We start from the raw sequence: 27,649 nt of genomic DNA, 5'->3' as shown, positions 1-27,649 counted from the left end.
AGCTTTGTGAGCAGAGCCGGAGAGGTTCCCATCCCACACGGCACAACCGACTACCATGTGGGGACATCTGCCCTGCTGGGAATCTAGGCATCTGTCCTTTTTTTCCTGTCTGGCCTGACTTGCCCAGCTCCCCACCTGTGGCTGGCTTGGAAACTTTTCTTTTTACGGTAAAATCACTCCAAGAAATGCACAACCTGAAGCTTCAAGCTAAACACCCAAAACACTGGTATACAATTTTCTTTTTAATAAGAAGCAGTTTGTTTGATTTTTTTAAAATTGTGATGCCAAAACAAAAAAGTAGTCAATATGATGGTCTTCTGTTAATGTGTGTTTCAGTAGTTAAATTCCTGGAATGTCATTACTCATTAAAAGTGCTGTCATATGGGCGGAAACCGGGTAAATATTGCATTTATTAATATCAGCAGAACTGACTTAAATGGGGCCTGCATGTTGTGTAGTCTTGCCTTAATCTTTGTATTCATGCCCGCCAGTGTGAAATAAGCTATTTGCATATATATTTGCATGTATATGCAACCACAATTAAGTTGCAGCCCTCGGCATGTGCTGTGAGTATCATTGTGGCCCCTGGAGCTTCCAAAATCAGGTGGCCCTGATTTACACTGTCCTCAAAGACTCATTTTGATGCCCCTGTAAACAGGTGCTCCCAATTTGGTCAATTAAGAGAGTGACGCAGCACCTGGGGGCTAAAAAGGTCAGGAGTGATTGCACCTGGTGAATCAGAGCAGTGGGAGGAGACTAAAGAAAGAGAAAGTTTTACAGGTGCTCCCTGCAAAGAAGGAATTGTCAGGAATTCAGCAGGGGGGCTTACTGACTGATCTTACAGACCCAAAGGCAGTGCTGGGAGGCTGAAAAGGGCCATGGACTAGGAAGCCAGAGAGAGGCTAGCCAGCTGTCCTTCCAAGCAAGAAAACCAAGGCCAGAATAAGCTGGAAAGGAATGAAAGCTGGGAGCAGCAGCGAGATGCCTGCTGACTCTTGGAGCCAGACAGCTGGACCTAGAGGACTTGGAAAAGGTAAAATTGTAGGGATAACATATTAATGTATTGAAAATGATTCCCCCAAATGGAAGTGACTCCCCATAATTTGTTCCCCACAACTTAGTGTTTAGATTTATTAATTCTTCTTATTATTATTATTATTTAAGATTGTTAAATGTTTAGATTTATTATTATTGCCCCTTTAGAATATAACGTATTAGGTCATGTAACTTAGAACTGTTAAGAATATAATCCTATGTAGCCAGAAACAGCCCCCCCCCCCTCTGTCCCAGGGCATGCTCAAGCTTGTGCAAGGGGCTGCTTGAAATTGACATTGCAGAGATACATTGTAACAATGCATTGTCAAGCCACTAACTCTGCTATGGGAGCCAAGCCCTGTAATTGACTAAGGGCATTGTTACATAATTGACGCCTGTTCTCTTTAAAACATTGTAACTTTACTCAGCACTCAGAGAATGTTTTAAGCAATACCACCCAGAAACTTTTGTAACTACAACTTTATTATTATACAAAATACTGTATGGGAAACATTAATTAGGGAATGTATGTAAGAGAGAGAGTGTGCTTGGATGATGAATGAATGGTTCTGAGAGGTGCCAGCCTGAGAATACAGCAACAAAGGGCTGAAGAAGGCATCAGGTGCCAGTGCAACCAAAAGGTGTCAAGTGGAGAAACCCAAGTACTGGAGGTCCACCCCATGAGATCACCGACAAGCACCTGGCAGCCACCCTGGAGACATCAGCATGATGCAGCAATTTCCATAGAGTGGCATGGGAAGAAATTCCTATAAGAACTGGACTAAAAAACTATGGAATCAGAGTCCAAGGTTCTGCTGCCAGCCTACCAGGAGCTTCAGATGCACATCTGATCAGGACTTTGCTCCCCACTACCATCACTTGTGTACAGAATACCTGGCCAGTATTCTGTCACAAGCAACTTCCAGGCTGGTAACTATAACAAATACACAGAACCTGAATGAATGGATGAATGAATGTTTATATGTATAAGGGTTAAGTAGTTAAACAATGTTGTTTGCTTCTATCTTTTCTTTTTTTTTTATTATCTTTACAATAAATGTGGCTTTTTGCCTTATCCCCCTCATAAGATCCTGCTTGCTTTTATTTGGTACAACAAAATGAGGGAGGATGCTCTGGGGATGTCTCCTGCAAACCGCATATTGCACTCTCCTTAGAATGGGGGTGGGGACAGGGGCATCCTCATAAGGACAAGAGATGACTGACAGTCTGTGGTTGGAGGCACTAGTGTGGGGTACATAGTAGGGATGTTAAAATTAATCAACTAATTGAATAGTTGATGGAATTTCATTGACTATTTGATTAGTCGATAAGGGCACTTCCAATATTAAATTTAGCAAGAGCCCACCTGGCTGTTGCTACATTTCAAAGGTGGAAGTGCCGCCATTTGTTCTGCCTTTGAAATATACAAGAGCCCCAGCAGGGCTTTTAAGCCGGCTGCCCCTAGCACCCTTTCCTCTTCCCTGGCTTTGGGGGAGGTGGGGAGCGACTAGTCGACTATCTGATAAGCTTTAGCTTATTGCATAGTCTACTAGTCAATTAGTCGCTTACATCCCTATTACATACAGCAATGAGCAACAATATGTCCTGAGTGTTAATGACAGCTTGTAGCAGGGTGAGAAACAGATTGTGTGTCTGGGGCTTTTGTTATGGATTATTTGAACTATGTTCTTGTAATAAACCAACACCGTGGATGTCTAGCACTGAGACAAAAAAGCCTGAAGTGAAGGTATAGGGTCACCTGAGGGGGAAAACAGAGGCAGGCATGCCTATCATGCAGTGGCCTGCTAAAGGAGGATGCTCTGGGCAGGATTACCTAATGACAAGCTCATCAGATGAAAGAGCAGTTTGCACCTCTGAGCAATTGTTTCAGCCTCGCCACAAGCTCAGTAAAACAACACTATTGGTTACCCTGGGTTCACCTTACTGAGGTTTCCTTCACCAGCATGAGGGCTAGAAACTATTTACAGCTGAGATTTCGGGAAACAGGTCTGTGGCAAGAAGTGAATTTGACAGCCACAGAATTGTGGGACACATTGCATCCTGCCTACATGCTTCCGTCATGGCTGGGATGGGTCAGTTACAGAGGTGAGAAGGGCATTCAAGTCCCCAAACGTATCTGGTTTCTTTGCTAAGGCTATGGACTGGGGCTAACGAGTCCTCCCAGAGGTGCTGGCCAGAGCAATGCTGACACTTGCCCATTAGAGTTGGACTGAGAACCTGACTGTCAGACGGCAAGGACGTTCACTCAGCAGGCTGGCACTAAAATCAATCACCTGAAGGAGGTAACAGACTCCATCTCTCACCACAGAAGCGAGCAAGTGCGGGCTCGAACAGGCTCCCGAGAGTCAGCTCTGAGGGGGACCTGGGAACAGCAACAAATGAAACGAGCACCAAAAAGAGCAGAACTGGAAACGATATTTAGGGGGCTCAGAAGCCTCCAAAGAGACTGACTGCTCCTCTGCATTACACCAAGAGAGACCAGTCCTAACTCAGGTCTCTGCCCTCCTTCCACAGCCAAATCACACTGACAGCACCTCCCTGTTCTTCACCTGCCCACCTCACCATGGCTTGGTGCCTTTACTTTTTCACAGGCCCAGGCCTGCCCAGCCAGTTCACAACACCTCACCACCTGCAATCAACCCCACTACTGTCCCCAGAGCTTCTTCCCCTGCCTGGCTGATACCAAGCACTTCTGCTGTCTTGCTAGGGCCTGTGTCCATTTTGCTAATCCTCAGAACTTCTACCTGACCTACATCCTCTCCACCAGCACCCAGTACTACTCCCTATCCCCTCCACACTATTGCCAATGCCTCTGCTCCCACAGTCCCAGCATCTCTCTAATCCCCTTCTAAGGGACCCATAATCACTCCAACAATTCCTGTTCCTGGCACTTTTGCCCCCTGCATTATCCAAGATCCTGTGCTCCTTGCCAGGCCTACCCCTAACTAGGCATGTGATGTAAAATCCCATTTAATTGGTTAACCAGTTAAAAGGAAGGGAGATCAGGGGTCCCAGTTGGAGCAGCCCCTGATCATGGGGCACCTGAGCCCGCCAGAGCAGCCCCCTGCCTGTGGTGGGCAGGGAGCTGCTCCAGGCCCCCACTGGTTAACCCTTAACTGGTAAGCCTGACCCATTAAATGTGAGACTTACCCATTAACCAGTTAAAATTCAGATCCCTACTACAGATGTGAATGGATAACCAGTAAGCATCACCCAGTGATGCTTATCGGTTATGGTTAACTGGCGGGGGCTGAAGCAGCCCCTTGTCCACTGCATGATCTTGGTAACTAATTGACCATTCATTATCAGTGGGAAATAGGAGTTATTATAGAGAACTTTCTGGGTGTCTGGCTGGTGAGTCTTGCCCACATGCCCAGGGTTTAGCTGATCGCCATATTTGGGGTCGGGAAGGAATTTTCCTCCAGGGTAGATTGGCAGAGGCCCTGGAGGTTTTTTGCCTTCCTCTGTAGCATGGGGTACAGATCACAGCTGGAGGATTCTCTGCATCGTGGTGTCTTCAAAGTATTTGAAGGCATCAATATCTGAGATACAGGTGAGAGGATTATTCTAGGAGGGGTGGGTGAGATTCTGTGGCCTGTACTGTGCAGGGGGTCAGACTAGATGATCATAATGGTCCCTTCTGACCTTAAAGTCTGAGTCTGAGATCCAGCCTGATTATACAGCATTTTACGTACCCTGACACCCAGCATTTCTGCCCCAATAGGACCCATTCCCACACCCCCAATGCCCAGCCCCTGAGTTCATAGGACCCATTCCCACACCCCCAATGCCCAGCCCGAGTTCATTACAGACACCTCGCCATCCTGACATGGCCTGCACCAACCCAAGCACCTCTAGCTCCCAGAGGGGCTGCACCCTATGCCCACATCACCAATAGATAATGCCAATGCCCCCTGGAATGAGAAACAGGCTCAGGCAGAAATGTCCCCCTCCTGCCTCTAATGAAGAGCCCACTCCTCCAGGACCAAGGGGTTTGTTGTCCAGCCTACCCCTAGGTTTCCTGTCCCATTGATTGGATTACATCTTCCTGGAAGGGGCACTCTGCCCCTAATCAGATTAGGAGACCTTCCCCATTCTCTACAGCTGTGAGCACAGAGACCCAGGCAGGCAACTTCTCTGAGCTCTGCAGGGCAGCCAAAGCAGGAGCTGTAGTTTGCCACCTCCCCCACAAACAAACAGAAGTGTCAGCAGAAGCAGCTGCAGCCAAAGCCCTTCTTCACTTTGACTTGCTCATGCTCATTATCTGTGAAGTGAAAGGAAAGGGAAGAAAAGGAGGGTTGGAGGTTTCACCATGGGCCCCAGCTAGTGCATGTGGATGGGTGGGGGGGGGGGGAGCAGTAATCCTTTCCCACCCGCCTGCTCCAGAGCCACTGCCAGGTGCAGTCATCTTTGAAGTCTCTAATAGGACTTCGGTGTTGAATTTTTCAAGTAAACTGTGCTTGGACCACAGCAGTTTGCAGACTTTAATCTTTAAATTCTAGGTCACCCCCATGGTCTGGGGTCTGGCCTCTGTACAGCAATGGGGGGGGGGGCAACCTACAGCCCACTGGGGTTTGTTTGGCCCCCGAGACATTTTGTTTACCGTTGCCCATGAACAAAAGGTTGCCAGATTCTGCTGGTATTACTAAAGTGACATGCACTTAAGGCAAGGGCACACAAAGTGAGGTGTGTGCTGACTGCACACAACAGAGAGCCATGTGCTCCCTCTGCAACCAAGCAAGTGCTGCCACGGTTCAATCGGCACACCCTGCAAATTCTGGGTATGCAAGTGCAGTTAGCAAAACTACCCCTATCCCAGGGAACCATCTTGGTTACAACAATCTTGTGGCCCACTGAGATGAAGGAGGGCCACTCATGTGGCCCATTCACTAACCTAGGTTGCCCCTCACTGCTGTACAGGTCTCTTGGTTCCTGGATCCATTCCACTGCAAGACCCCTGCACCTTTAGCTGCCTCTCCCTGCCACAGCATGGAGATGTATATACAAGGCCCTATGTATTCTGCAGCAAAATGGGCCCATGTTCTGTGGCAAGGCCCTTTGTTTTGACACAAGAGCTACAGCCTGAAAATTCGGTAATGGATTTAGATAAATTCATATACACAGAAACACAGTGAACAATACAGTTTGTGCAATGGGAAAAGGAAACAAGGAGACAGCCCAGCAGAGTACAGACAACTGCACATGAGGGCTACATCAACTCCTCTCTCCCACCTCTGTACACACATTAACACATACATGGAACAAAGAGACACCAAGTCCCCAAACTGAGTAACACCTCAGAGAGGCGTAGGCAGGAGCTCGTTTTGGTTTCATTTTTTGCCCACACATTGCCTCACCTCAGAAATGCTCTGTAGTGTAGCTGCTCCTCTCCCTACCCCATCCCCAGGGTCACAGTGCAACAGCATAGTGCCGAGGGAGGTCAGCCAGATTCAAACCACAAGCCAGCTGGCAGCTCCACTGTGGGGCTTGTACACCATCACTGCTGATCAGTAACATCCCCACCGCTTGTAAGCATTTTGGTCTGATCATGTTATTTATCTCCTTTCACAAGGAACCCATTACACCCCATGGATAGGCTATTTCAATTGCTCATCTTTAGGGCAAGGAGGGTCAGGAAAAGATTTAATCCCCATCAGATGTACACACTCATCCACTGTGGGAGGGACTTCTCGCTGCTCACTTACAGCACGAGTGAGGTGGCCTGAAAGGTGGTGGGGATTAAATTCCTTATCACCTCGGCTCCAATCTCTGCATCAACCCAATTAAAAGAATTGTCCATTCTGGGTCCAGATCATGCACTGTGCATTTGTCTTTATCCGTTCCGGAGCCAATTACTCCACCCTCCCTTTAAGGAAATTACAAGTTACAGAAATAAACCTGTTCTCAGAACACATCAACCTCACTTGCTGCAGTTCTGGCCTTCAGAGAAAATTGGTGCCACTGCCTCTTCCATCTAACAGGCCCATACCCAGCGCTCCACAGAGAGCAGGCTACACTTTATTAGAGGTGGCGCCAGGTTAACAGGTATTGTGTGCCACCAAAGCCTGCTCTGGATCTCAGAGAAAAGAGTGAGAAGTCAGGGGAATACCCTTACAACTTGGATTTGTTGCCCCTCCAGTGACACCACATTTTTCTGAGCGCTCCGAGTGGGATTGTAAACAGCTTGCTCTATGCTGCAATCCACCCGCAGGATTCCATTTCAGTGAGGTAGTGGTGTTGACAAATCAGGTGTCAGCTATGTGAGTGGGCGGATATCTGGGGCATACGTGCATAGCTGTGGGGCAGAAGGACTGGCATTGGATCAGTCTTTCCTATACAGTATTGCTTGAAGTTCTTTGCACTCAGTGCTTACCTGACTGAGCCCAGGAAAGCTGTAACCATGTTACCTGAGACTACAAGATAATCTAAAAAAATGACCAGTGTCAGGTCTGGGCAGTGCTAGGATGGGAAACTTTCAAGGCACAATCAGGAGCTTTTGAGAGTGGTGTGGGTGAATCAGCAGTGAGTGCCCTCCTGTCTAAGTGAGGACTGACCCAAATGCTTAAGGGCACTGTGCTACTGGGGGGGGGGGGGGGGAGAAGAGACATCTTTCAGATAGGATAAAAATCCAAATTCCTGATCACTGGTGGTCATGAAAGGGCCTCGTGGATTTAAACCCAATGTACTGGCCACATTCCAGCCTAAACGAGGTGTATGCTTCTCAGGCAATCCCCATTAGAAGGAAGAACATCCCAGGAAGAAGGGCTGTCTAGCATAATCTTCCCCAAAATCCTGCTCCTAATACACTAAATTGCCACCCCACCTCACTTATAATTACGTGGGATTCAAACCCACTTTCCACTCTGAAATTCAGAGGGGAGCCATCTGTATAGCAAGTGAAGCAGCTCAAAGCTGATGTCCTACATCCCACCTCAAGGATCATTGTACAAGGACTTTCCCCTTTCTCCAAGGCACATCAAGATGTCTACCCCACACACACATTTTTTCTGCAGTGCCCATGACTGATGTTCTTAAGTGATGTCTCTAAATCATCCCCAGCCAGTCAGGAACAATCTACTCCTCCAGCACAGTGCTTCTGCTGAGAGAGGTTAGTGATTCCAGCAATGATGAACAGCACAATGTCATGAACACGGAGGATACCCCCTTTACCCACTGCACCTTCTCCTATACTGTCCTGCAAGACACACCCCACCTTTCTCTCACCAACAGGTTCGCACACATCATAATTGTCGCCGTACAGACTATACTGCAGTTTTAAAGGCGGAGAGACATTTTCTAATCTTGGGAGTAAGACAAGACACGGTGTCATGCACTATGCCATCCGCTGCCGCCAAATCTGAAACCAGAGCAGAAGGAAGCAGCCCCATTCTGTCACTCAGCCTCTGCTTAGAGCCAGACTCTGATGGAGTAACCTTGGCAACACATCAGGCCTGCTCACAGCAATATAAGGGCTGGAATGGGAGAGAGCAAGCAAAGGGGGGTAGAGAGGGGGCTCCTAACTATAGCATGTGAATCACAAAATGGGTGTATGCCTCTTTGTCCTGCATGGAACCTCAGCCTGAGGCCCTGACGGAAGAATCAGATCATTGAACAATAATTTAGTGCTCCAGAGCATTAAGGAGGAATGGGGCAAACACAAAATCTGGCAAATTCAGGTGGACAATGAGGGAGGAAGCAGCACACGGGAACGTAGGGTAAAAAACAAGCTCCTTGCAGCCCAGGGGACATCATGATCATTGCCTGAAGGGCCTGGTAGGTTGCAGGCTGGCTATGCAGGGGGTAGATGGCACTCATTTTTCACCTGTTTCCCAAGGGCTGCAGGAATGTCCTGTGACAGCTGGAGAGGAAAAAGAGACGTTACTCAGCTCTACGCGCAGAAACAAATCAGGGAAGGAGGGATGATTCTGTTTCCCTTTACTCAAATTACATTCAGTGAGTCAAAGGAAACAGTGCTCAGTCAGAGCCCAAATATCTCCATCTTCATCTCCCTTATGTCCAGCTCACCTCCAGGCCATTTCACAGCTTAGCTAGGCTTTTCACCTGTACGGTTCGCCACCTGTCTCAAAACTTCTGACATTACCAGGGAAAATAACTCTCACATACTCACCCTCACCCAGACGACAGTTTCATTTGTGTAGCTATACCGGGCCTAGAATATTGGAGTGGGGGCGGGGGTGTGGCTGGTATGTCAGGATCAAGAAGCACTGTCAAAGCTGTGTATGACCTGCCCAGGACTGCAATAGCAAAGGCCAGGAGGGAATGAACAAGGTGCATTTGAATCACACTTTTATTTGCAAACTGCAACCAAGCTGACAACAGCATAGCAACATGTATCATACAGGTAGGATTTCCTTGGTATACCTAAAGCTAAGTGCATCTTCCAAAGTGACCTGTGTGATAACACAAGGATCCAACCAACTTTAACCACAACATCTGGCCCAGCCTTTCATCACTGCACATTGTTTACTACCTAATCAGACACCAGGCCACTGTCTTATGGGCAGGAGCCTCTAATTACATCTCTAGGATTGAAATTATGGTCTGCTCCTATCCACACCATAATCCTCCTACGCAGAGCTCCCTACTCAGCCCAGCAAGGATACATCTGTGTAACACAGAATCCATGGGTCTAAGGACAGCAGTTTCATCCTACTTGCCAGGTGCACAGACCCACTCAAACCTTCCGTACATACCCCATCAGAGCGAGCTGTAATGATGCTACTTGGTCAAGGAGGAAGCAGAAAGGTCAAATTTCTTTTTCTGAAATGCAGCTCCTCAGTCCAAGGAAAGATTGTGGCCCAGTGAAATGAGCTAGAAAGTAGTACAAGATACAGAGGAAGACATGACGCCTGCTCTTATGGCTACAACTACATTGCTGAACAAAACAACCCAACATAACTTGTGGCAGCAAATCTCAGAGCCCAGGACAACTGACCACAGGGATCAAAATAGCAGTATATAATAGGTATCTACAGTGTTGGGCTTGTGCTGTAGGTCTCAAAACAAGTCAAGCGTACCATCTCGAATTCCAGCTCCTGGGATATCACTCCTAACACATCTCTTCAATAGCCAAGCTGTCTCCATTTCAGCCATGCTCTTATCTCTAACTGGGCAAGAGAATGGAAATAAATTGTTCTAATGGTTAATTACCCCATTAAAAATTGTTTTTAACAAAAGGTCATGGTGGGTTCACCAATCCCAAACATTTTAAAATCTGTCTGTTTCTCTCTAAAAGCTATGTTCCAGGAATGATTTCAGGGGAAAGTCTATAGTCTGTGTTTCAGAGAAGGTCAGGTGAGATAGTCACAATGGTCCCTTCTGGCCTTATAGTCTATAAACAGTCCTGCTTCCTCTCAGGACTCCAGGGCAGGCTGATTCAGTGCAAAGATGGGAGGGAATTCCTTTCACAATTTAAGGAGAGGAAGAGACAGGGGCTTTATATCTAGGAGCTGCTGGACTCTCCACCTAAACCCACACATGGAACCTCTTCCACTACTTTTGTGAAGAGAATTCCCAATCTAATTATTTAGCATTTCTATTATATGGGCAGCCAGAGGCCTCAGTGAGGACTGGGTATACACAGTGCTTGGCACTGTACATACACAAATAATACAAAGATATGGTCCCTGTCCCAAAGAGCATATAGTCTAAATTCTATAGGAATCAGCAAAGAGCAGGAAGTGAGAACCAGCAACCACACTGGATCAAGTTCTCTCACCAGAGGATATGCAATACAACCTGAGAGTCTCAGGAGTAATGGAAAGGTATGTCTAGGGGTGATGGAATAATAGTCTTTCCTTATATCACCTCCCACTACAGCAGAACAAACCAATGGTCCATCTAGCCTCCTCTTTTATTTCCAACAGTAGATGCCAATTTGATGACACTGTACGCTAGGATTTCTTGCTGACCCTACCTTGTGATCAACTGATGCCCTGAAGTAGGAGGATCAATATCACTTGCACAAAAGTTAGTTTCATTGATGTTGTACTAAGAAGTCTTTGCCTTTCCTGACCAACAGTATATTGCAGCAGTGCGTTCCAAAGTGTAAGCATATGGTAAGCAGCAAAGTAAAGGAATCCAATGGCAAGAGCATGGGAAGGGGAAGAAATGTTGGGCCTCGATTTATGAAGTGCTAAATTGGCATTTGGAGATAAACTCTACATTCTGCAGGAGACAAGCTGTAGCATAAGGAGTATGACAATAAAGGCTCAGGCCTTGTCTGCACTAACAAAGCCACAGCTATACTGACAAACATTTCTGGCAGAGATGCAGCTTACCCAGCAAGAGAGTCCTTTTGCCAGTATAGCTCATGCCAGTTCCCCACGTGAACTAAGGCAAAAGTACTTTCTTGCAGCTACAACTTGGCTAGGGCTTTTGCGGGCATTGGGGGCATGATTCATTTCCCCTCCCAAGCCACACAGCTATCCCCACAACACTTAAGTGTAGACCTTAAGACCAGCGCTGAGAAGGAGCCAGCTCCGGGCACCAGCACAGCGGGCGGCTGTGTCAGAGCGTCCGCAGGACCCTGAGCCAGAGTCCACATTAAGACACAGCAGGCAGGCGAGGGGCTGTGTGCTCAGCCTGGCCGGGAACGCAGGAGCCCCTGCCCGCCTGCCCCACTGCCCACAGGGCCACGCTGGCCCCTCACCTGCGCCCGAAGAGCCGGAGCCCCGTGAACCTCTTGTTGCTGTGCCTTCGCCCCGGCGCCGGGCCCTTCTCCGGCTCCAGCGAGATCTCCGAGCCGGTGGAGGACGGGGAGCTGGAGGCGCCGGCCTCCGCGCACCCCTCCTGCGGCTCCATGACCCGCGCGGGCTGCGCTCAGCCGCCGCCGGGCGCCCCTGTCATGCCCCGGCGCTCAGCGGGGGCCACCTGCCCATGCGGCGGGAGCGCGCCGCGGAGAGCCTCGCGCCGGGGCTAGGAACGCAGGGCCCGCCCCCGCCGCGCGCCCCGCCGCCAGCCTGGCTCATGCCCCGGCCGCGGGCGCGTCCCAGCGGGCGGGCGGCCGGAGCGAGGCAGGAAGAGGCAGCGGTGAGCGGCGCAAGGTAGCGCCCGAGGACCCCGATAGCTGCCCGCGCCACTGCCTCCCGCCGCGCGCCCGCCGGCCAGCGCCCCCCGGCGGCCCCGGGCTGCAAGCGGGGCGGCCGGTGCAGGGTTCTCGCCTCCCCGCTCTGGGCCGCAGGGGAGAGGCTGCGGGGAGGGAGCTCGGAACCGCCCCCACGCTGGACAGTTCCCAAGGCCGGGGCGCCGCATCCTACTCCGAGCAGGGGTCAGGCCGCGAGGGAGACCGATCAGTCAGCGGAAGCTGCAGGGGGGGGGGGATCTTAAGGCGGCCCCCGGGGAGCTGAGTGAAACCCCGGGCAAGGAGCGCTGCGGGCCCCCTCCCCCCCACAGGTGGACAAGACCTCGCTGCTCCGCTGGCTCATCAAAACTATGACTCCTGCACAGCGCAGGGCAGCTAGTGTGGTGCTGACTGTGCAAATAGTGCCACCTGCTGTAGCGCCAACACAACTGAACGTGTTCCGTGTAGGCCTGACAGCTACATGCCACCCAGCACTGACCCTCTTGAGCTTGAATTAAGCGTCTGTTGCCCTGAACTTCCTGAGAGCAGTGTCTCGTTGGTGCCAGGCCAGCACAAAGACTTCTCAGCAGTGCCTCTGTCATATTTGGGTTAGCTCATCACAGCAAAGCCACATCCTGCCAGCCCTTTCACTTTCATGCAATTGTCTCAACACCTTGTTTGTCTTAACCCATTAAAGAAGCCTTATCTGACACAAAATCAGCCTCACATGACAACAGTTAACACCTCAGAGACGAAAAGTTGCCTCACAGGGACAACACTCAACCCCACTGATCCTCATTAGAATGAGGATGGTGTTGTTCTGGTTAAGTAAGAGCTAACTAAGACTCCCGTTGCACAAGCTTCCGCACAGCACTGCCAGTCCGCACCATCTGTGACTCTAGCTGTGTGAACTTCCTTGCAGTAGTGCTTTGTTTTTATCCTAGATTTCAGGCTACCTGGTCCCCATCATCCCAAGGATCATCAGAGGCTCAGCTCCAATCTCATCCATTCTCTGTCTAAATGTCAGACATGTCCCAGAAATGCCTTAACAAGTTACCAAACAGGAAGAAAGTATTATCCATGGACAGTCTTCAAGACAGTTAACTTGGTTCCCCAAGTGGAAACCGCTGCTGCTACTCACCTTTGGAGCATTGTAACCTGCAAGCAACTCACATAGCAAGAAGCTGTTAGCCACCTTGAATGGTGAGGCCTTGCTAGAATGGGAGTGGTATCAATTGGAAAAGGTAGCTTTGAAACGAACCCATTGCTTCTCAGTGGGCCACCCCATGCCTGATGCCTGTGTCTACTACTATTACTGGCCTGTGGACCACAGCAAGGTCTGTGGAAACGCCAAAGTGTTTATACAACAAAGGGAGGAGAAGGACTAATGCTTAACATTTATCCAGTACTTCTGTGAGGAGGTATTCACTCCAAACCACCTCTGCAGGAGTTAAAATGGCTCAGAAGGACTTGCTTGACAGGATGGGCTGCACTGGATGAGATATACACTGGATACACAGCCCTAATTGAATCTGAAGCCCAGCAAGGCACGAAGAGATGAGCAGAAAGGACATGCTCCATGGGGAGAGAGTTAGCAGTCACTCTCAGGGATGAGAGGAAGGAGTGGGAAGAAGCCTAGGGGAAACAAACGGAAGGCTGAAACCATCTGGACCTTAGCTGCTGCTTGTAGGGTCCCTAGGCTGGAACCCAGTGTAGAAGATGGGCCTGGGTCCCCTACCAGTCACTTTGGGAGTAGCACAAACAAGACAATGAACTTTGAAGACTGTCTGAGGTAGGGATGTGAGCGACTAGTCAACTATCCGATAAGCAAATGCTCATTGAATAGTTGACAGGCTAGTTGACTAGTCGCTTCTCTTCCCCCCCCCCTCCCCCCCCCGCTGCCTTTATTAGAAAGATGGAGGGAGCTTGGTAATGCAAATATCTGTCACTCTCTCACACTATGTATGTCTCTGTCATTCTCAAGCGCTGTCCTTTCACGCTCATCTCCCAACCCAACACATTCGTGCCGGGTTGTTGTTACTTCTTTTATTGCTTGCAAAGTGTGCTATTTTTGGTTTTTGATAGGTCTGTGCATTTCATAGTTTTCCTTTCTCGCTTATGCTTACATTTAATTCTTTAAGTAGTGAGTTCTAAAATGGTGAACCTGTCATGACTGGAGTAATTACCCCTGTGGTAATAGTTGCTCCTGGAAGGGGCTGGCATGTCCCTGCAACCGCTGAGAAAGGCAGAGCAGGGGGTCTCCACAGGCTGTCCTTATCTGCAAACACCACTCCTGCCGCTCCCATTGATCAGTAATGGGGAGCCATGACCAGTAGAAGCTGTGGACTCTGTGCCTGTAGATGAGGGGCAGCACATGGTGCCAAGGAGCCATTGCTGTACATTCCAGCTGCTTTCAGGAGTGGTGCAGGGCCAGGGCAGGAGTAAGCCTGCCTTAACTCCACTGCTCCACCACCTGAAAGCCATCTCAGTTAAATGGTGCCCAGCCAGAGCCTGCTTCCTGAACCCCTGTCCCAGCTCTGACCCTCCTCCTGAACCCAACCTGCTGCCCTGAACCCAACCTGCTGCCTTAGAATTTGCACCGTGATCCCCCCCCCCCCCAGACCCCAATCCTCCACCCTGGGCTAAGCCCGGAGCCCCACCAACACTCTGAACCCTTTGGCCCAAGACCAGAAACTGCATCCCCACCTCCTACCCCAGCCTGGTGAAAGTGAATGAGATCGGGGAGGAAGGGGGATGGAGTGAGCAGGGTGAGGCCTCACAGAAGGGGTGGAGCAGGGGTGGGGCCTCAGAGAAGGGGCGCAAAGAAAGCGGGACAAGGGTATTTGGGTGTGAGGTAGCTCTTACATTCCACTTAAATTGAAAAAGTGATCTTGTGGTTAAAAAGGTTGGAGACCACTGTCCTAAAGCCTCATTAGCCCTCTGCCAAGAGGACCAGGACCAGGGCTGGCCTTAGACCGATTCCCCCAATTCCCCAGCATGGGGCCCCACGCCTGAGGGGGCCCCGCACCCACGGAAGCGACGCATGTGCCATGCGCCAGGAGCATGATGCTTGCGCGGGGCCCCCCAGGTGCACAGCACATGTGTCGTGACGTCCTGGGCGCATGGGGCCACGCATGCGTTGTGCTCATGGGGCACGGTGCATGCGTGGGCCCCCGGGCACACAGCGCATGCGTCGTGACGTCCGGGACGCACAGTGTATGTGTCGTGCCTCTGGCGCACGACGCATGCGCCATGCTGCCTGGGGCCCCGCGCATGTGTGGACTCGCCCCCGGAATCGGGCCCCACGCTTAGTAGAGCCGGCCCTGACCAGGATCATCTCTCCCATGTTACAGCTAGGAAAACAGAGGTAGAGAGGGAAAAGACCTGCCCAAGATCACATAGGGCATCATGATCAGAGCCAGAATTAAAACACAAGTGATTCAGCCCCTCACCTGTGTGTTCAGCATCTTAGAGTGCAAGGGCCTGTTATGCACTGAGCCCTCTCCCAGTTCAGCCAGACAGCTCAGGAAGTAAAGCAGCATCACTCACACTCCTGTCACTACTAGCAGGAAGCTGCTGCCCAACCTCAAAAACAAGAGAGCTTTCCCTCCCCTCTATTGTTACACTCACTGTAGCATCCTGTTTAAAATTGGACTGTGAGTCTTTCTGGGAAGGGTTGTATTAATGCAGTGTCCAGTTCAATGGTGCCCAGTACCGATTAGGGCCTCTGGATACAGATAATGATGATAAAAAAAATCAAGGCAAGGTGAAAGTGAGGCCAGATTCTTGACTGTGCATCTCCCCAAAGGAACCATCTGAATTTTCCATGGCTGTGACCCATGGAACAGCTGCTTAGGCCTTAGAACAGGCATGTCCAAAGTCCGGCCCGCGGGCCAATTGCGGCCCGTGTTCCGGTTTAATACGGCCCCCCAGGTAATTTGGCAATATCTATTTGGCCCCCAACGAATCCATATGTATTGAGATGAATACATTGTAAAATCTCAGTTAATGTCAGTTGGTCTAAATCAGTTATAAATATATTTGACACAACATGTATACTTGGTGTTATGTTCCTGTTCATATTTTTTGAACTTAAAAGTTGACAGACAACCTTTATTACCAATAATATGTAATGTACTTTACAATGTTCCTGACATATATTTCAGCTTCCTGGATTTTTTTTTTCCATCTGGCCTTCAGATATGAAAGGCAGAGTGATTTAACACCTGTTTAGATTTGTCATCCATGTGACTAAATGAAAAGTATGCCGTTTGCAATAAACTTTGCACAAAATAGTTAATTTGCATTTAATTTTAATGGTTCAAAGAATGTCAGGCAAAATGGTCGGCCCTCACGCATGTTCACTTCATCAAATCTGGCCCTCTTTGAAAAAAGTTTGGACACCCCTGCCTTAGAATCAGCTCCCTTCGTGCACATCAATTCAGGAAAGCCCCAGGGATATGGGAGGGACTGTTTAGGAGCTTTCAAGTTAAAAGCTACCCCATGTCCGCTTCTCTCTTTATCCCCCATATGCCACAGAGCGACCTGGACACTAGTTCTCGAGTTCCTCAGCAGATAGATGATCCTGCCAAAGGCAGCAGCCTGCTAAATCAGGTGAGTTGCTTATCTCCCTGCCCAAACCACCATACAAGTTGTTCCAGCAATATGTTCCTGTGACCAACAGTGAGCACTGGTCCCTCAACACCAGATTCTCCATCTTAGCAGCATGCTGTGGGCCATATCATACTTGCTAAATGGCGAGACATGTGCAAGAAGCATGGAGCTATAAAAGTGTATCACTCACCAAGCTCTGCTCTCCAGTACAATTTCCCCCTCTTTGCACCAAGCTCTAGCAATATTCTGTGCAAAAGTTCTGAATAGCAGTATCTCATATTCTGTACGGCTAGAAAGACCGGTGAAATCACCTACTCCAGCCTTGCACATGCAGGATGGGCACCTGCTGCTTGGCCAGCTCTAGCCACATCCCTCTGTTTTTGGTTGAAGAATGGGCAGCAACACCACACACACACACACAGGATGGGCTGGTAGCCAATGAGGCTTCCTCCTGTTCTGCACCTGAGTGTGTGGGAGCAGGATCTCACTGCAGCTCAGGAACTTGCTGGAAACTCCACCCACCCACCACATTCTCCATTATAACTGATTTCAGGTCACGGCATTTTGTTCAGAGTCAAAAATCCCATCCCATCTCCTTGATGGCTGGGAATGAGAGAGCAGCCTAGCTAATGCATATTCCAAGGAGATGTGGGTTAAACCAGCTCATCTGACAGCTGCCTCAGATATTACCATTCTCTCAGACTGAGTGCATACAGACTGGGAGGGGGAAGCTCCCCTGCTGGAGATCTGGGGGTTTGTTGTTGTGGGCCAGGCACCATTCAGATATGCTTAGGCCTGGATGTCCCCACAACCTTTTCTTGGCAGGAGTTAAAGAGTCTCACCCACAACCCATTTCTAGCAGACTCAAGCAGGTGGGGAGTGAAGGGGCAGACAGTCTTATGTCCTTCCCTGTCAGCTTGTTCCCACAGACTACACTCTCCTAACGGGATCAGATGCAGGAACAAACTGGCTGCTTACATAGACGCCCTTTGAGTGCTAGAGCCAGGAAAGCTCAGTACCCTACCACAGACAATGGGAAAAGGGAAGGGGATTCCAGCAAGGATCTGGAACATGGCAAGCCCCAAGGAAACCTTCTCCCTCAAGGTGGAAAGATGTAAGTGGCTGCCGTCAGCACTAGAAGCAGAGGACATCAGCTCAGCAAGCAAGAGAAATCTAACACAGACCAGGCACAGTGGGTACCGTATATTTGTGGCCTCTGATGAGTGCTGAGGGACGTCCCATGACTGGTGCCGCCACATCTACTGTAGTGCAGGTGGTTGCTCCTTCCTCACTGCGCCCTGGATCCACTCTCCTGCTTCCCCTTGGGGCTTTGTTTTAGTGTCATTCCACGGGCAGGTCCTTGCCAGCTCTGCACCATCAGAATCGGAGGAGACTAGAGGCTTTGTTCATTCTCTCCACTTGGTTCCTCTTTCTGCACTTCCTGAAAGCACAGCTGTTGCTGCACCGTGCTAAACAATGCTCTAGTTCTGGGCAGCCCAAATCACAAGCCAGGCTCCTTTGCAGAGGTGAGATAGATACCCACATGCCTTTCCAGAGAAACCCCTGCTTCAGCCGAGGCAAGAGGAAAAAAGCCTCGGTGCTCAGGACTCTAGGACAGAGAAATCAGTCCCGCAGGGGCAAAGCACCTCAGATCAGCCTGACACTCTAAAAGAGGCAGCCTCAGTAGCAAATGCACTGAATGGAACTCAGTGCTTGCCTGGACTCAGGACTGAGCCAGACACAGCAAGCAGCACACAATACATACTGTAGGGACAGTTGTACCATGCTTTATCTCTCCAGGTTCTTATATCCTACCTTCCCTCGGGACCCCAGCACCTTTCAGAGACAAAAACTTTCACCACAGATTAACAGACCAACAAAACAAGAAAGCACAAAAGTAAAGTCACCATGGCAGAACACAGAGTAGGCCTCTCCCCCCATCACAGTCACATAAAATGGCAGCTGCCCAAGACAGGCAGAGAAAGACCTGAGCTATTTAAAGGGACAGTACACAATAAAACTCTCAGCAGTCACATTTACAGCTACTCAGTCTGTTATTACAGCTGGTTTGTTCTCACTCAAAATGGCACCAGCTAACACTGAGCCAGTCTCTGGCAGCGGCAGTTCAGAAGGCAGTGCGGCAAACAAGCTACAGGCTTTGTAGAAATGGCAAACACACATTCGACTATGAGGAAATATGAACATGTTTCTTATGAGGAATGTTCATACTTGAAACTCACAGCCACCCTCTGGGACTGTCCACTGTAACATGGAGAGAGCTAGACAAGAATGAGCACTTTTACAAATGTAACCCACATATCTAGTGGGTGTGGTTCACTGTCCTATGTAGTGGCACAGGCCACTTACAATGAGAGATAAGAATGAGTGAATTCCACAGTCTAAGCTGAGAGCCAGCTGGCTTTTTAGCTCAAGTGGTAGAGGCTCCTACACAACGCTCCCAAGGTCCCAGGTTCAAATCTGCCTGGTGGCTGTTACAAGCGGGGGGCTCATCTGGGATTTCAACTGGGTCTCTGAAGCCCTCAGCTAGGGGAAGTATGTAACTCACTCACCTAGGCTACATCTACACTGCAGAGTTTTTGCACAAAAACAGCCAGTTTTGCACAAAAACTCACGGAACGTCCACACTACAAGCATGTATTTGCGCAAGAAAAAGTACAGTAGATCGTCAGAAGACAGGGCTTTTGCACAAGAGTTATTCCTCTTTCTACGAGGAATAAGCCTTTTTTGTGCACGAATTCTTGCGTAAAAAGGCGTGTGTGGACGGACAACAAGAAACCCCTATTGGAAAAAGCTCTAGTGCTCGGGTGGCCATTCTGTGAATGGCCATCAGAGCTTTCTTTGTGCAAGAGCATCCATGACAGTGTGGACGCTTTCTTGAGCAAAGGCACGTCTCTTGCGCAAAAGCACATGGCAGTGTGGACACGCTCTTGCACAAGAACTTTTTGCGGAAGCTCTCGTCCACAAAAAGTTCCTGCACAAGAAGCCTGCAATGTAGACGTAGCCCCCGTGTGTGTGGTTCACTGTCCCATGAAGTGGCACTCAGACCACTTACAATGAGAGATAAGAATGAGTGAGCTCTACAGCCTAAACTAAGACAGCACTGGCTTTATAGCTCAAGCTGTACAGGCCCCTACATTAAGCTCCAAAGATCACAGGTTCAAACCTGCCTCTAAGTGGTTACCCACACACATAGACATTTCATAGGAATGTTACATTTGAATAGTTGATGAGATTTCCATTGACTATTTGGTTAATTGATGAGGACTAGTGCATTTGGCCTTGTGCATGTCAAAGATTGAAATGCTGTGTGGAGCCTGGGCTCAGTGGGACTCCTCAGTGGCCCCAGGGCTCCATGCAGCATTTCAATCTTTGAAATGCACAAGAGCTCCTATTGAGGCTCTTGTACATTTCAAAGAGGAAGTACGGCAAGGAGTCTGGAGACAGCAAGGGACTCAGAGTCCTGGGCTGCTCACGTGTTCCAACTTGAAAAGTCCCAGAGCCCCAGCAGGGACTCTTGTACATTTCAAAGTTGGAAGTGAACCGACTTTTAAGCCAGGTCCCCACCCAGCACCCGCTCTTCTTTCCCCCTTGCTTCCTCTTTATGATAGAGGCAGCAAGGGGGGCGGGCGGGGGAAGCGCCTAGTCAACTAGTGTGTCACCTATCTGATAAGCTTTTGCTTATTGACTAGTTGACTAATCGATTAGTCGCTTAGATCCCTAGTACTCATCTTAGTATGAATCTGCTCAGGAGTCAGGAAACCTTTAGCTCTTATCATATACCTGCAGAGGCTCAACATAGCCCATACTTGCTGAGCACAGTTACAAGTTAGAAGAGCCAAGCACAGAATGTCAGTCTCTGAACCAGAATTTGGGATGATAATTCCACCAGACAATATGCAGGGAATTGTGGCCCTCTTAGTCCATTTCCACTGATCAAGACTTTGCCACACAAAAGAACCCATTATTCTTCGAGATTTCCACATTTCTGTAACCCCTCCCTTCTATGCCCCTTCCTTCATTACAAAATGGACTGGTAGGGCTAACACAAGCCAACTTTTCCTGTACCCTTTATAGCCTCCAGTTACTTAGGCCACATAACTTCAGGAAAATGGTGGGCATTTTGAGGACCTGTTCCTACAGAACTATGGCCAGGTAAATGGAGACACTATTACAGACACATCCCAGAAAAGGTACCTCATTGGCTCCCGTTCATACTACAAGACTCAGCAAGCCAGTCTGTCTTAACATCCATATGAGAGGACCTGACATTGCTGACTCCTCCCTACCATGCAGTTGTTTGTGTCTGCACCTAACTTGTCAGGCAGGCAGGCAGGCAACAGACCCAAGGGCACAGCATCCCTGACATGGGATCTCTTTGCCCCAGGGCTCCCTGGCCAGCTCCTGTGTTACTGTGTGCTTCCAGGAGCCGGCCAGCAGGTTCTCCTCTATGCTGCATGAGTACTAAAGCATGCTCAGAGAACGTGTCACAGAGGGAGGATGGAGGCAGACAGGACTAGAGCAGGACAGTGGGAATGGCACATGTCTGCCTTCAATGCAGCCAGGCTCCATCATAGCCCACCACCTCTGAAGCCCCACTTGCCCCTCCCCAAAGTTGCATCCCTGCCTGGGAGCTGAGCCCCTAGTGCTAGCAATCACCATGCCCGAGGCAGGCTACAGCCTAGTGTGGAAGGGGGAATCGCTCATGAAAATCCAACAGCCCTTCACTCCATGGGCACAGAGCAGATGGTGCTTCTAGAAAGAAGAGAGCCCTTGAGAAAGGCTGACCCAGACTCACTGCCCCTGCTCTCATCAGCCTGAACCAGCTGCACTCCCAAAGGTGGGCTACAGTGACCAGCAGCAGGGAGGTCTGAGGGCAGGGTGAATGCTTTGGTTCACACCTGCCTCCGAGAGCAACTTAATTCACTCATGACTGCACTTCCCAATCCAGGCCCTGGGCTACACTCAAAACAGCATGGAGGAAAAGGGGCAGTCAGTTCCTACCCCATACATGTAGGAGCAGGGGCCTCATTTCCTATAGGATTTGCCCACTCCCAGACTTTTCATAAGTCTATATGCTCCATTAGGTCTTCCACTTCTCCCCGCCCCAGCTTTCCAGGATATAATGTCACTGTGTTCTGACACAGCTTAGCCATGATTTTTTTCAAAAATGCTGCTCCTTGGGAGTTCTTAAAATGCTGAGCCCAAGAAGTAAATACCTGCCTAGCTCTGTGCTACTCCTGGGAGGGGAACAAACTCTTGGGCAAAAAGCTGAGCCCCAGAGCAGGCGTGGCAGTAAGTGTGCCCACCTGAGCTCCAGCACATAGCACTTGCTGGATGTTTTGTCAGCTCCCTCAGCCCCTCAGGCAGGATTGCAACTAGAGCAGGGCAAGTGGGAGGAGAACACATTGGCAAGTGAACTCATCCATCCCTATGGAACAAGGGAAACCCAGGGACACCTCCCCAAATTCTTCAGAGATCGGAACGGCAAGCAAACAGTTTACCAAGGGCTTCCTGTCAGAGTCTAGCTGAGAGTCTGGCAGAGTGCATGTCCCCGCAGCAGTACCCTGTTGGGACTCCAGGAGCGTGAGCTGTGCCTGTGAGCATCAGGGCTCCCTTTCTCCCTGTTGCACAGAGGGAGGCGGAGATGGATGGGTCTGTCAAAGAGCTGCAGGCACAGCTTGGTGGGAACAATTGGGAATGTGATTACGTGGTTCTGTGCAGCCTGATTAATGTGATGAAAAGGCAAGCACACAGCAGTCGAAGGAAAGGCTGAGCTGGAAGAAGCCGTTCACCCTTCCGTGCACAGGCCTCATGCAGGGAGCTGGTGCACTGGGAACTGGTACTCTTTCACCTCATTTCCTCACACCCACATTCAATGATAGCAGTGCCAGCATTTGCTCCATGTTGCACTACTCTGGACTTAACAGCAGACCAGGAGCTGCACAGCAAGACTACTCAGAGCAGTGTTGAGAACCCAGGCTAGTGAGTAGGCCATGTGAGAGGCCATAGTGGGCTGCAAGATTGTTGTTATCAAGACAATCTCCTGGGATTACGTAATTTCATTAACTGCATATGCCTACTTAGAATTGTGGAGTGTGCCTACTGAATTGTAGCAGCGGTTTAACTGGCTGGAGAGGGAGCACAAGGCACTCAGTCAGCATTGTGTGCAATCAGCATGCACCTCATTTCACGTGCTCTTGCGTTACGTCTGTGTCTCTTTAGTAATATCGGTAGAAAAAAAAATGTGTGTGGATGGAAACCAGTGGAATCCAGTGACCCTGCGCATGAGAAACAATTAGGAAAATGTCTCTTGGGCCACACATAGAACCCCAATGGGCCACAGGTTGCCCACTAGTGATTCAGAGCCTCTCAAAGAGCAGCAGGGACAGAGCTCAGGAGCTCCTGCTCCATAAGTCATGTGAGTTAAAGAAGAATCTCCATCACCTGTTGAGAAGTACAGGATCTCTGACACACAACTGAGCAGCTATCTTTCCACCCACATGATGGCAGTGGTGTGCACCCCCTTACCCAGACAGCTGTTATATTATGTTGCTAATGCAGCCAGCAGAATCAAGGAGAGAGATTTAGACCACCGTGTAATTACTGGCCATAGGTGGCGGGTATCACAGCTAGGTGAAGACACTGCTTTCCCAAACTGCCTCACCCGGCCCTGCCCATGTTCCACCAGAGTCCCCCAGACTCTCTCCCACATCCTGCTGTTGTGGTGCCAGCTTGTCATTCCCCCGGTCCTCCTGGTGCTGGGGCTAGTGGCTCAGCTGTGGAGGAGGGGGCTTCCTGGTTAGGGGTCTGGTTTGAAGAAATAATCCGAGGAGGCTGGCACCCCAGAGCTCTAGAGCTGGGGAAAGCTGGGGCTGCACTATCCCCGGCTCGGGGCACTACCCTGGGTAGGGGAAAGGGCCAGCAGCCACATGGGGGTCAGGGGTATGGACAGGGGCCAGCAGAAGGCACAGTGGGTGAAGATGAGCTCTGGTGGGCACAGAATCGGTGGGCCCTCAGGCAGAATGGAGGGGTCTTGCCTCCCCAAGCCATGGGGTCACCCAATGCCCATGTTCCTAGGGAAGGCAGTTCCCTGAGCTCAGTGTAAGCATGGGATACTTTAAAAAAGACCAAGTAGTGCTGACTTTAACTGCGTGAATGAATACAACCCAATCCCCCACACTCCAGGCACTTATAACAGTCAATGGTCTAGCAGAGTCTTCACCAGCCTGTTACCCATACAGGGAGCAGTAACAGCATTTGTTACTACAGTAACTACAGGAATTAGTATGTTGACCATGCAGATGAAGCTCCTATTCTGACTTCAGCCCAGGCCTTACTTCAGGTCTCCTCCAGAGGCAGACGGTGTCACCTGCAAGTACACAGCATCTATAGGAGTTGACTGCTGGCACATTCCGGCAGCACACAGCCTGGCATTGGGTAAACGGGAGGCACTTGGTCTGCCACAGGCCTTGCAGCATCTGGAGAGAATCCCGGCCCCACATCCACTGCCTCCTGTCCCCAGCTCAAGCCTGTTCCCGGGGCACATAACCGGCTCAGAAACTCCTGTGGGAAGCCTTGTCAGCTGCAGCTACTTCCATCTGACTGCTGGGGTAACATGAGGCAGGGCTCAATGGGAGGAGTTTATGAATGTCTGTATCTAAGAAGCCGAGCAGGGCACAGCTTCTCTTCTGTGCTCAGCACCTTGGTATCGGCTTCCTTTCCAGGGCTTGGATGGCACGAATGTACCCCTGTGTTGCAATAGTTTTCCTCTCCAATGTAGGAAGCAGAGCATGACGTAATGAGCTGGAACCCCTGGGCTGCACAGGAGCCCAGCCCCAGCTGAATGAGAGCAGGAAGGGAAATCAGCAGAGGTGTGGCTGCAACCAGCTCCCCTGGCCCTCCAGATTCCTCTCCTCTACAGGTCTTGCTGGCTGCCCCTGGCTCCACTCCACCCTTTGCACGAGAAGCAGGCTGCCAGCTTTCTCCCTCACCTCACTATTTGCATTGCAAAACAGCCCCTCCCCCTGCTCTGGATTATATTTAGCTCCCTGGCACAGCCTGTCAGAAGCATCAGGTGCCTCCTACCTGCCATCCCCATGCCCCCGCTGAGAAGCCATGATGCTGTAGCTCCAGCTCTCATTAGCAACCCAAGAGTCACCTTGGGGTCTCATTCTCTGCAAAGCAGGCATAGGAGCAGATGCTGGTCTCTGTGTGGGGCTAATGCCATGCAGGAGGCCAGGGCAGGAGATGAGAACTCATCTTTGGGCCACTGCAGGCAACAAGCCTGAGGCTGCTGGGGCAGGCCCTGCTCTGACTCAAGGGGTGGCATGTGCAGTCAGCAGAGAGTATCAGGAGAGAACAGAGGGGCTGAGGGCCCAGGCAGCCCCAGAGGAGCAGATCTGCAAGGCGGGAATGAGACCTAATAGTCCCAGCCTGGCTGGAGCAAATGAGGGCCAAGAGCTAGGGCCTGCTGTGTATGCAGTTGTGCAGCAGAGATGCCCAGTGCTGGAGCTGGCGGCTGCCCTTGGGAAAATCTCCCAGAGCCCAGGTGGAGCCCTGCAGGCTGAGAAATGACTCTGTGCCTGCTGCTCTCCTGCCCTTGCACCAGCAACAGCACAGTCCATGTCCCCAGTACATGAGCAGCAGGCCCAAGCATAGGGACAGCTTAGCCTCAGGCTGCCACCCTGTCTAACCTCTGGGCCCCTGATGTTTGCTTTCTGGAGTGCAGCACAAGCAGGCCCAGCTACACAGGGACGTCTGTGTCAGGGACAAGCTTCTTTGTTTTACTAGTAGAACTGAAACAGTCGCTGTGAGAGTCAGGAGCTGCTCTCCCGCCCTTTCCTTTGGCAGCCCATGTGGGGAAACCGATCCACACAGATCATCTGGATGAACAGAACACGCAGCGCCACCCCTCTTCCCTCCCTCCCCTGCAAATGTTCCTCTGCAGGAAGGAGGTGGGGGGGGGGCAAATAAAAGGGTGAAATCTGGGAGCTCCCCCCACCATGTGTCACCTCTGATGTACCCAATGCCCATCTGCCTGCACTGCTGGGAGGCAGTGATGGCAAAGGGAGGCTGTGGCTGGGAGCTGCATCCCAAACATCTGCAGGGAAGCTCAGGGTAGGTGCCAAGGATGAAAGAGCCCCAAACTCCTGAGATCCTTGAGGCTGCAGCAGGGACAGACCCAGGCCCAGCCATGCAGCCCCCAGGGAAAGGAAAGGATGGATGCCTCACTTCAAGCAGCCAGGGGCTTTGCCACTTGCCTCTGGCTCCCTGGCACCACAGTACCTGGTGCAGGGATGGTTACTGACAGCCCGTGTCAGAGCAGCGTCTGTATGTGTTACTTCCTTGTCAGAGCTACCAGGCTTCCCTTTGAGGGTTTGTCCAAGTGTGAGTGCAGATAGAGCATGGTCCAACCTTACAGGCCTGATTCTCTCAGTGTCTGAGCACCCCGATTACTGCTGCCAGGCCCGGGAGCTGCAGGTGCCTCGCACTTTAGAAACCAGCCCACTTCAGTAACCGGTGCCCAAAGCAGAGGAGATATGATTTTACAGGAGTCACTGTCAGAGTCAAGCATTACATTTGGCACCTGCTCAACCTTTTATAGTGCTAGCTGAAGGAGCAAGAATTGCTGGTACTTCAGAGGTTTCTCCCCTGTGGAGCCGGTGTCCTTGAGTCAGTGAGTTTGTGGCACAATTAACATCATTAGCAGGCTTGGCACAAACCTGGTGCTGGAAGCACTAAATATAATTTGTGCACTGAGCCCCCATTCCACCACCTGAGACGCCTCCATGAACCACATCAGCTATTTCTGGAAGGCACTAAATAGCCAAGCTTAAAATATCATTTCTGCTCATTTGAAACCCTTATATAATGACTGACGTCACCTCTCTCTCGTGCTGGCTAATGGGCCCCAGCAGGAGCTGGGCAGGCTAGTGATGTCAGCAGCCAGGGGACTCAGAAACCTCATTTGTTCTCCAGGCCTTCACCTCACATGAAATCTACTGTGATCTCTGTGACCCAGGGAGGAGCCCATGCTGACCAGCAGTGTCCAAACTCGGCAGCTTTCCCACGAGCCCTCTGCACGTTCCCATATCTCAGGCATCAGGGAAGCATCTGCCGAGTCCTACACCTGGACTGAGCAATGGCCAAAGGGGGTGTTCAAGTCCCACACGCCGGGCTGCTCTTGTCCAGGGCTGTGCATAGAATGACCATATGGGGTCAGACCAAAGGTCCAGATATGGGAGAAGAGAACAAGGGCTAGATGCTGCCTGCAGCTCCGCAATTCCTCCACCAGATCCATCATGTCCCCAACTCACCCAGTGCTGACCTCTTAATCCAGTGCATCACAATGGAATAAATATCCACGCCTGTTCCACATTGTCCTTAGGGAGCAGCCAGGCCTGATGACTTCACAGGAGCCCCAGGGCAGAGTCCTGCTTTGAGACACTTCCCTACTACAGCACCCCTTTCCTGTTTTTGCTGGGATGCCAGGAATCGAGGGTGGTATAATAAGCAATTCCTCCGAACCCTTGCACTGGAGGGGCAGTAACATCCCAGCAGCTGGTCCAAACCCTGATCAGGGCACAAAGGACGTCTCCCTTGCCTGTTAACATGTCACCTTCATGGAAACACTTGTAAAATTCAATACCACAGAGCCCTGGTGCTGGGGGTCAGGAAGAAAGGCATCCACAGAGCGGGGTGGGACCCAGGGCTGGAAGAACAGGCTGGGGGCTCTGCAGGCCAGGAGGGAGGAGAATCAGTAGAGATGTGAAGGAAGGAGAGATGGGGTCTGGCATAGCAAGATTAAAGCGATCCCCAGAAATATTAGAGCTGGAACAAGTCCAGGCTGATTAAATTAGGTTGCAATATGCTCCA

The 27,649-nt window shown here is 50.5% G+C and overlaps 1 protein-coding gene across 4 annotated transcripts in view; it reads right to left on the bottom strand.

Annotated features, from left to right (window-relative positions):
* Window positions 1–12,142, bottom strand: part of DGKZ (diacylglycerol kinase zeta) — an 89,253-nt gene extending 77,111 nt beyond the window's left edge. Inside the window, exon 1 of one of the 4 annotated variants that reach the window (XM_075927589.2) lies at window positions 11,729–12,142. In XM_075927589.2, coding sequence (XP_075783704.1) covers window positions 11,729–11,880 — 152 coding nt within the window. In that variant the 5' untranslated portion in view covers window positions 11,881–12,142. The remainder of the gene's footprint in view (window positions 1–11,728) is intronic. The other 3 variants (XM_089778562.1, XM_075927590.2, XM_089778560.1) reach the window with 3 other exon arrangements.
* Between the last annotated feature and the right edge of the window lie 15,507 nt (window positions 12,143–27,649).

The sequence above is a fragment of the Pelodiscus sinensis genome, chromosome 5 (assembly GCF_052426305.1).
Source record: "Pelodiscus sinensis isolate ZL-2025 chromosome 5, ASM5242630v1, whole genome shotgun sequence".
In the NCBI taxonomy this organism is placed as follows: Eukaryota; Metazoa; Chordata; order Testudines; family Trionychidae; genus Pelodiscus; species Pelodiscus sinensis.
Note: the sequence above shows the minus strand (reverse complement) of the source record. Positions and strands in the feature narration are given on the sequence as shown.